Raw genomic sequence first — 11,273 nt, forward strand, 5'->3', positions numbered from 1 at the left:
TGCTGATCATGTGGGGGGGGGGTGACAGGATGAGAGTTACATAGTGGAAGGAGCAGGATCCCCAGCAGCACAGAGTATGTCAGGAGAGGAGTGTGCTGATCTATTGGGGGGGGGGGTGTCACAGGCTGAGAGTTACATAGTGGGAGGAGCAGGATCTCCAGCAGCACAGAGTATGTCAGGAGAGGAGTGTGCTGATCATGTGGGGGGGTGACAGGATGAGAGTTACATAGTGGAAGGAGCAGGATCCCCAGCAGCACAGAGTATGTCAGGAGAGGAGTGTGCTGGTTACACAGGTGGTTTTCTCGCTGGGTTTCCTTTATTTGCGCTGCCTGGTGCTGGTGGTGAATGAGTTCAGTGATGTAGAGTAATGTCCTCTGTTTTGTCTAGACCCCACGTGACCGGACCGGAGACATGGAGACCTGGCGTTCCTGAGTGGGTTTTTATTCGCGCGTTCCAGCAGCCGGAGAGTTTCCCTGTGAAGGTTTCATTACGGAGTTACCCGGATAAGAAGACGACGTTCTCCTCGGCGCTGCTGCCGCTGACTCCTGAGAATCGTTACCAGGGAGCGGTGCAGCTCTCGGTGAGTAGGTGATGTGGAGGAGAATGTGCGGCGTCTCTGGAGCTTGTACTTTGTCACTCAGGTTCCTCTGTCATAGATCAAACTGGAGGATTTCCCCGGAGACTTTGTGTATCTGCTGGCGGAATCAGAAGTGTTCACGGAAGAGACGAGAATCCCAGTAACCAGCGCCCCGCAGGACCCGATGAAAGATCCCGGTAATGTCTGCAGTCATTTCATCAGGACCTCGCAGACTGGATACATGGTAACAAATTTCCAGCTGTGAGAAGTAATACGTTTGTCGATTTTTAGCCTCTGGATTGAAACAAAAAAAAGTTTATATTACCTGACAGCAAGCAGAAGTGGTGAGGAATAGAAATCAAGTCTATTAGAAAACTACTGTCATTAGGCTTTATTTATACAAAAGCCAGAAATGCCACTGCTGAAATACTCTGTGCTGCTGTGGGCCTCGTCATTACTCGCCTTGCTTCGTGTAAGGTAAATTTGTGCAGCCCAGATCCAGAACTGATATCAGACACCTCATCCATCGCTGCTACATTAGTAATGACATATCTATTGGGAATAGATGACCAGGGACCCACAAGCTGAATTACAGCCGGCGGCTGGGCCGGCGCTTCTATATATTATGTAACGGTATATATTTCTTGTTCCAGATAAAGCGGATCTGAAGAGAAGGCGGCGGCGGCGGCGGCGATCCGTGCTCACCGACCCGCAGATCCAGGAGATGAGTATGTTACAGCTTTAACTCCTAACACTGGGGTCCTGGATGACGGGTGGGTGAGAGGAGTCAAAACAATAGCGGCGCAGTTATCCATAGCAACCAATTAGACTCCAGCTCTGATTGGATGTTCTGGGAAACTCTTCGCCTTCACCCTGCACCAGATGTAAGAAATATTTTCCATTGACAAATGGTAAATGTGAGAGAAATGTCTCGGAGGAGTCACAACACTTTATAATATCTTACTGTGTTGATGAGCACATGTGGTGCCTCCGCTGTAACGGTCTCTAGGTCACCCCCCCCCCATGACCGCAGTGACACCGTGGGCTCCAGAAAGATGTCCTGACACTGGGAGAGGATTTTGTGGAGATGTCCGGCCGTCCAATGACTGCAAACTATTAACAAAAACTTCATGAGGCGGCAGTGGAGACAAGCAGCAGTGGAGACAAGCCGCAGTGGAGACAAGCCGCAGTGGAGACACGCCGCAGTGGAGACACGCCGCAGTGGAGACACGCCGCAGTGGAGACACGCCGCAGTGGAGACACGCCGCAGTGGAGACACGCCGCAGTGGAGACAAGCCGCAGTGGAGACAAGCCGCAGTGGAGACACGCCGCAGTGGAGACACGCCGCAGTGGAGACACGCCGCAGTGGAGACACGCCGCAGTGGAGACACGCCGCAGTGGAGACACGCCGCAGTGGAGACACGCAGCAATGGAGACAAGCAGCAATGGAGACACGCAGCAATGGACAGATGTTTGAAAGCAGAACATATTCTGCTTCCGATTTTTCGGCCGTTTACGGCCCGAAAAACGGGCGAAAACACTCTGTATGAACATACCCTAACAATACTACGTTACTCTACTACATCTCACACTGTATTCCCTCTAGAAGGAGGATACGCTCTGATATACGGCATCTCATGTGGCTCTATGTTATCTAAATATCACACTGTATTCCCTCTAGAAGGAGGATACGCTCTGATATACGCCATCTCATGTGGCTCTATGTTATCTATATATCACACTGTATTCCCTCTAGAAGGAGGATACGCTCTGATATATGGCATCTCATGTGGCTCTATGTTATCTATATATCACACTGTATTCCCTCTAGAAGGAGGATACGCTCTGATATACGACATCTCATGTGGCTCCGTGTTATCTATATATCGCACTGTATTCCCTCTAGAAGGAGGATACGCTCTGATATACGGCATCTCATGTGGTTCCATGTTATCTATATATCACACTGTATTCCCTCTAGAAGGAGGATACGCTCTGATATACGACATCTCATGTGGCTCTATGTTATCTATATATCACACTAAGGAGGATACGCTCTGATATAAGACATCTCATGTGGCTCTATTTTATCTATATATCGCACTGTATTCCCTCTAGAAGGAGGATACGCTCTGATATATGGCATCTCATGTGGCTCTATGTTATCTATATATCGCACTGTATTCCCTCTAGAAGGAGGATACGCTCTGATATACGACATCTCATGTGGCTCTGTTATCTATATATCGCACTGTATTCCCTCTAGAAGGAGGATACGCTCTGATATACGACATCTCATGTGGCTCTATGTTATCTATATATCGCACTGTATTCCCTCTAGAAGGAGGATACGCTCTGATATACGACATCTCATGTGGCTCCGTGTTATCTATATATCGCACTGTATTCCCTCTAGAAGGAGGATACGCTCTGATATACGGCATCTCATGTGGCTCCGTGTTATCTATATATCGCACTGTATTCCCTCTAGAAGGAGGATACGCTCTGATATACGGCATCTCATGTGTTCTATGTTATCTATATATCGCACTGTATTCCCTCTAGAAGGAGGATACGCTCTGATATACGGCATCTCATGTGGCTCCATGTTATCTATATATCGCACTGTATTCCCTCTAGAAGGAGGATACGCTCTGATATACGGCACCTCATGTGGCTCTATGTTATCTATATATCACACTGTATTCCCTCTAGAAGGAGGTTACGCTCTGATATATGGCATCTCATGTGCTCTATGTTATCTATATATCACACTGTATTCCCTCTAGAAGGAGGATACGCTCTGATATACGCCATCTCATGTGGTTCCATGTTATCTATATATCACACTGTATTCCCTCTAGAAGGAGGATACGCTCTGATATACGACATCTCATGTGGCTCCATGTTATCTATATATCGCACTGTATTCCCTCTAGAAGGAGGATACGCTCTGATATACGGCATCTCATGTGGCTCCATGTTATCTATATATCGCACTGTATTCCCTCTAGAAGGAGGATACGCTCTTATATTCGGCATCTCATGTGGCTCTATGTTATCTATATATCGCACTGTATTCCCTCTAGAAGGAGGATACGCTCTGATATACGGCATCTCGTGTGGCTCCATGTTATCTATATATCACACTGTATTCCCTCTAGAAGGAGGATACGCTCTGATATACGGCATCTCATGTGGTTCCATGTTATCTATATATCACACTGTATTCCCTCTAGAAGGAGGATACGCTCTTATATTCGGCATCTCATGTGGCTCTATGTTCTCTATATATCGCACTGTATTCCCTCTAGAAGGAGGATACGCTCTGATATACGGCATCTCGTGTGGCTCCATGTTATCTATATATCACACTGTATTCCCTCTAGAAGGAGGATACGCTCTTATATTCGGCATCTCATGTGGCTCTATGTTATCTATATATCGCACTGTATTCCCTCTAGAAGGAGGATACGCTCTGATATACGGCATCTCATGTGGCTCTATGTTATCTATATATCACACTGTATTCCCTCTAGAAGGAGGATACGCTCTGATATACGGCATCTCATGTGTTCCATGTTATCTATATATCACACTGTATTCCCTCTAGAAGGAGGTTACGCTCTGATATACGGCATCTCATGTGCTCTATGTTATCTATATATCGCACTGTATTCCCTCTAGAAGGAGGATACGCTCTGATATACGGCACCTCATGTGGCTCTATGTTATCTATATATCACACTGTATTCCCTCTAGAAGGAGGATACGCTCTGATATACGGCATCTCATGTGGCTCTATGTTATCTATATATCACACTGTATTCCCTCTAGAAGGAGGATACGCTCTTATATACGACATCTCATGTGGCTCCGTGTTATCTATATATCGCACTGTATTCCCTCTAGAAGGAGGATACGCTCTGATATACGGCATCTCATGTGGCTCTATGTTATCTAAATATCACACTGTATTCCCTCTAGAAGGAGGATACGCTCTGATATACGCCATCTCATGTGGCTCTATGTTATCTATATATCACACTGTATTCCCTCTAGAAGGAGGATACGCTCTGATATATGGCATCTCATGTGGCTCTATGTTATCTATATATCACACTGTATTCCCTCTAGAAGGAGGATACGCTCTGATATACGACATCTCATGTGGCTCCGTGTTATCTATATATCGCACTGTATTCCCTCTAGAAGGAGGATACGCTCTGATATACGGCATCTCATGTGGTTCCATGTTATCTATATATCACACTGTATTCCCTCTAGAAGGAGGATACGCACTGATATAAGACATCTCATGTGGCTCTATTTTATCTATATATCGCACTGTATTCCCTCTAGAAGGAGGATACGCTCTGATATATGGCATCTCATGTGGCTCTATGTTATCTATATATCGCACTGTATTCCCTCTAGAAGGAGGATACGCTCTGATATACGACATCTCATGTGGCTCTGTTATCTATATATCGCACTGTATTCCCTCTAGAAGGAGGATACGCTCTGATATACGACATCTCATGTGGCTCTATGTTATCTATATATCGCACTGTATTCCCTCTAGAAGGAGGATACGCTCTGATATACGACATCTCATGTGGCTCCGTGTTATCTATATATCGCACTGTATTCCCTCTAGAAGGAGGATACGCTCTGATATACGGCATCTCATGTGTTCTATGTTATCTATATATCGCACTGTATTCCCTCTAGAAGGAGGATACGCTCTGATATACGGCATCTCATGTGGCTCCATGTTATCTATATATCACACTGTATTCCCTCTAGAAGGAGGATACACTCTGATATACGGCATCTCATGTGGCTCCATGTTATCTATATATCGCACTGTATTCCCTCTAGAAGGAGGATACACTCTGATATACGGCATCTCATGTGGCTCTATGTTATCTATATATCACACTGTATTCCCTCTAGAAGGAGGTTACGCTCTGATATATGGCATCTCATGTGCTCTATGTTATCTATATATCACACTGTATTCCCTCTAGAAGGAGGATACGCTCTGATATACGCCATCTCATGTGGTTCCATGTTATCTATATATCACACTGTATTCCCTCTAGAAGGAGGATACGCTCTGATATACGACATCTCATGTGGCTCCATGTTATCTATATATCGCACTGTATTCCCTCTAGAAGGAGGATACGCTCTGATATACGGCATCTCATGTGGCTCCATGTTATCTATATATCGCACTGTATTCCCTCTAGAAGGAGGATACGCTCTTATATTCGGCATCTCATGTGGCTCTATGTTATCTATATATCGCACTGTATTCCCTCTAGAAGGAGGATACGCTCTGATATACGGCATCTCGTGTGGCTCCATGTTATCTATATATCACACTGTATTCCCTCTAGAAGGAGGATACGCTCTGATATACGGCATCTCATGTGGTTCCATGTTATCTATATATCACACTGTATTCCCTCTAGAAGGAGGATACGCTCTTATATTCGGCATCTCATGTGGCTCTATGTTCTCTATATATCGCACTGTATTCCCTCTAGAAGGAGGATACGCTCTGATATACGGCATCTCGTGTGGCTCCATGTTATCTATATATCACACTGTATTCCCTCTAGAAGGAGGATACGCTCTTATATTCGGCATCTCATGTGGCTCTATGTTATCTATATATCGCACTGTATTCCCTCTAGAAGGAGGATACGCTCTGATATACGGCATCTCATGTGGCTCTATGTTATCTATATATCACACTGTATTCCCTCTAGAAGGAGGATACGCTCTGATATACGGCATCTCATGTGTTCCATGTTATCTATATATCACACTGTATTCCCTCTAGAAGGAGGTTACGCTCTGATATACGGCATCTCATGTGCTCTATGTTATCTATATATCGCACTGTATTCCCTCTAGAAGGAGGATACGCTCTGATATACGGCACCTCATGTGGCTCTATGTTATCTATATATCACACTGTATTCCCTCTAGAAGGAGGATACGCTCTGATATACGGCATCTCATGTGGCTCTATGTTATCTATATATCACACTGTATTCCCTCTAGAAGGAGGATACGCTCTTATATACGACATCTCATGTGGCTCCGTGTTATCTATATATCGCACTGTATTCCCTCTAGAAGGAGGATACGCTCTGATATACGGCATCTCATGTGGCTCCATGTTATCTATATATCGCACTGTATTCCCTCTAGAAGGAGGATACGCTCTGATATACGGCATCTCATGTGGCTCCATGTTATCTATATATCACACTGTATTCCCTCTAGAAGGAGGATACGCTCTGATATACGGCATCTCATGTGTTCCATGTTATCTATATATCGCACTGTATTCCCTCTAGAAGGAGGATACGCTCTGATATACGGCACCTCATGTGGCTCCATGTTATCTATATATCACACTGTATTCCCTCTAGAAGGAGGATACGCTCTGATATACGGCATCTCATGTGGTTCCATGTTATCTATATATCGCACTGTATTCCCTCTAGAAGGAGGATACGCTCTGATATACGACATCTCATGTGGTTCCATGTTATCTATATATCACACTGTATTCCCTCTAGAAGGAGGATACGCTCTGATAAACGGCATCTCATGTGGCTCCATGTTATCTATATATCACACTGTATTCCCTCTAGAAGGAGGATACGCTGTTATATTCGGCATCTCATGTGCTCTATGTTATCTATATATCACACTGTATTCCCTCTAGAAGGAGGATACGCTCTGATATACGGCATCTCATGTGGTTCCATGTTATCTATATATCGCACTGTATTCCCTCTAGAAGGAGGATACGCTCTGATATACGGCATCTCATGTGGCTCTATGTTATCTATATATCACACTGTATTCCCTCTAGAAGGAGGATACGCTCTTATATTCGGCATCTCATGTGGCTCTATGTTATCTATATATCGCACTGTATTCCCTCTAGAAGGAGGATACGCTCTGATATACGGCATCTCATGTGGCTCCGTGTTATCTATATATCACACTGTATTCCCTCTAGAAGGAGGATACGCTCTGATATACGGCATCTCATGTGGTTCCATGTTATCTATATATCACACTGTATTCCCTCTAGAAGGAGGATACGCTCTGATATACGGCATCTCATGTAGTTCCATGTTATCTATATATCACACTGTATTCCCTCTAGAAGGAGGATACGCTCTTATATTCGGCATCTCATGTGGCTCTATGTTATCTATATATCGCACTGTATTCCCTCTAGAAGGAGGATACGCTCTGATATACGGCATCTCGTGTGGCTCCATGTTATCTATCTATCACACTGTATTCCCTCTAGAAGGAGGATACGCTCTGATATACGGCATCTCATGTGGTTCCATGTTATCTATATATCGCACTGTATTCCCTCTAGAAGGAGGATACGCTCTGATATACGGCATCTCATGTGGCTCTATGTTATCTATATATCACACTGTATTCCCTCTAGAAGAGGATACGCTCTGATATACGGCATCTCATGTGGCTCTATGTTATCTATATATCACACTGTATTCCCTCTAGGAGGAGGATACGCTCTGATATACGGCATCTCATGTGGCTCTATGTTATCTATATATCACACTGTATTCCCTCTAGAAGGAGGATACGCTCTGATATACGGCATCTCATGTGGCTCTATGTTATCTATATATCACACTGTATTCCCTCTAGAAGGAGGATACGCTCTTATATACGACATCTCATGTGGCTCCGTGTTATCTATATATCACACTGTATTCCCTCTAGAAGGAGGATACGCTCTGATATACGGCATCTCATGTGTTCCATGTTATCTATATATCACACTGTATTCCCTCTAGAAGGAGGATACGCTCTTATATACGACATCTCATGTGGCTCCGTGTTATCTATATATCACACTGTATTCCCTCTAGAAGGAGGATACGCTCTGATATACGGCATCTCATGTGTTCCATGTTATCTATATATCACACTGTATTCCCTCTAGAAGGAGGATACGCTCTGATATAAGACATCTCATGTGGCTCCATGTTATCTATATATCGCACTGTATTCCCTCTAGAAGGAGGATACGCTCTGATATACGGCATCTCATGTGGCTCCATGTTATCTATATATCACACTGTATTCCCTCTAGAAGGAGGATACGCTCTGATATAAGACATCTCATGTGGCTCCATGTTATCTATATATCACACTATTCCCTCTAGAAGGAGGATACGCTCTGATATACGACATCTCATGTGGTTCCATGGTATCTATATATCACACTGTATTCCCTCTAGAAGGAGGATACGCTCTGATATACGACATCTCATGTGGCTCCATGTTATCTATATATCACACTGTATTCCCTCTAGAAGGAGGATACGCTCTGATATACGGCATCTCATGTGGCTCCATGTTATCTATATATCACACTGTATTTCCTCTAGAAGGAGGATACGCTCTGATATACGGCACCTCATGTGGCTCTATGTTATCTATATATCACACTGTATTCCCTCTAGAAGGATACGCTCTGATATACGACATCTCATGTGGCTCCGTGTTATCTATATATCACACTGTATTCCCTCTAGAAGGAGGATACGCTCTGATATACGACATCTCATGTGGCTCCATGTTATCTATATATCACACTGTATTCCCTCTAGAAGGAGGATACGCTCTGATATACGGCATCTCATGTGGTTCCATGTTATCTATATATCGCACTGTATTCCCTCTAGAAGGAGGATACGCTCTTATATTCGGCATCTCATGTGGCTCTATGTTATCTATATATCACACTGTATTCCCTCTAGAAGGAGGATACGCTCTGATATACGGCATCTCATGTGGCTCTATGTTATCTATATATCACACTGTATTCCCTCTAGAAGGAGGATATGCTCTGATATACGGCATCTCATGTGGCTCTATGTTATCTATATATCACACTGTATTCCCTCTAGAAGGAGGATACGCTCTGATATACGGCATCTCATGTGGCTCTATGTTATCTATATATCACACTAAGGAGGATACGCTCTGATATATGGCATCTCATGTGCTCTATGTTATCTATATATCACACTGTATTCCCTCTAGAAGGAGGATACGCTCTGATATACGGCATCTCATGTGGTTCCATGTTATCTATATATCACACTGTATTCCCTCTAGAAGGAGGATACGCTCTGATATACGGCATCTCATGTGGTTCCATGTTATCTATATATCGCACTGTATTCCCTCTAGAAGGAGGATACGCTCTGATATACGGCACCTCATGTGGCTCTATGTTATCTATATATCACACTGTATTCCCTCTAGAAGGAGGATACGCTCTGATATACGGCATCTCATGTGGCTCTATGTTATCTATATATCACACTGTATTCCCTCTAGAAGGAGGATACGCTCTGATATACGGCATCTCATGTGGCTCTATGTTATCTATATATCACACTGTATTCCCTCTAGAAGGAGGATACGCTCTGATATACGGCATCTCATGTGGCTCTATGTTATCTATATATCACACTGTATTCACCCCTTGCTGGAACGTTTCTGCTGGAGTCTTTTTCAGCTTCTGGTGGGTGTATAAATGCTGCAGCGATGGGTGAATCATTTTACTCTCCCCTCTTTCTTGGGGCTCTGACGTTCTAGGGTCAGGGTATCTGGTGGGGTGCGTGTTCGCGGGCCCTGTGCCGTGCACCCTGATCTTCTTTTTATACATTGTGCTGCTTTTTGCTGTGTATTTTTCGCTTCTGTGTTACCAGTGTAACTTGTCTGTTCCCAGTCAGCAGATACCGCAATCCCAATATCCAGAAATGTTGTCGTGATGGGTACGACCATTATTTAAGGCAAAGCGAATGTAAGAATGGGGGCAGCGAAGATTTAAAACAGAGCAAACCGCGGTGTCACCTGGCCTATGAGGAATGCTGCAACTACACGGAGGCGCACATGTACAAGGCCACGGTTATGGCCTATAGTGTACCACAAGTCATACAGCCCATACGTGGTGATACTGGAGGACGCCAGGAGGAGGTGATAGTAATCACAGTGACACAGACCGGCAGCGCGAGCAGAGTTGTCAGTACCTTTACTGTGAAGATCGACCCCACCCACGACCTCTCCGTACAAGTGAGCAGCAACATGTTTGACACTAAGATCCACGTATCAGTCAGGACGCCACGGTCTGTGGATGGAGATCTGTGACTGCGGGGACTGCTGTTTCCAGTGGGACTGATAGCGCTGCAGGTCTGGGGTGGGGGTTATTGGGGTCTATTTCTGTAAACTGCAAAATCTCAATAAAAACACGCATTTTAAAGAAAATGTAAAATCTGATATGTAATAATACGGTGTACATAAATGAATGTCCCCCCCCCCCCGTTTAATATCACACATGTAATACAGACTCTGCCATATAATACCGCACATGTAATACAGACTCTGCCATATAATACCACACATGTAATACAGACTCTGCCATATAATACCGCACATGTAATACAGACTCTGCCATATAATACCACACATGTAATACAGACTCTGCCATATAATACCACACATGTAATACAGACTCTGCCGTATAATATCACACATGTAATACAGACTCTGCCATATAATATCACACATGTAATACAGACTCTGCCATATAATACCGCAC

General features: G+C 44.1%; 1 protein-coding gene across 1 annotated transcript; it reads left to right on the forward strand.

The window, feature by feature from the left end:
• Positions 1–367: 367 nt before the first annotated feature.
• LOC142658931 (uncharacterized) lies at positions 368–10,922 on the forward strand. Its single transcript, XM_075834537.1, has 4 exons — positions 368–580; positions 657–774; positions 1,231–1,305; positions 10,404–10,922. Exons 1-4 carry the CDS (start codon positions 368–370, stop codon positions 10,820–10,822), a joined length of 825 nt encoding a protein of 274 aa, XP_075690652.1. The 3' UTR covers positions 10,823–10,922.
• The last annotated feature ends 351 nt before the right edge of the window (positions 10,923–11,273 follow it).

Source organism: Rhinoderma darwinii, chromosome 8, assembly GCF_050947455.1.
Source record: "Rhinoderma darwinii isolate aRhiDar2 chromosome 8, aRhiDar2.hap1, whole genome shotgun sequence".
NCBI classification, from domain to species: Eukaryota; Metazoa; Chordata; class Amphibia; order Anura; family Rhinodermatidae; genus Rhinoderma; species Rhinoderma darwinii.

Coding starts and splice junctions, on each gene's coding strand:
- LOC142658931 (XM_075834537.1), top strand. CDS start 368: ATGTCCTCTGTTTTGTCTAGACCCCACGTGACCGGACCGGAGACATGG. Junction 581..656: donor AGGGAGCGGTGCAGCTCTCG/GTGAGTAGGTGA, acceptor CCTCTGTCATAG/ATCAAACTGGAGGATTTCCC. Junction 1,306..10,403: donor CCCGCAGATCCAGGAGATGA/GTATGTTACAGC, acceptor GTCTGTTCCCAG/TCAGCAGATACCGCAATCCC.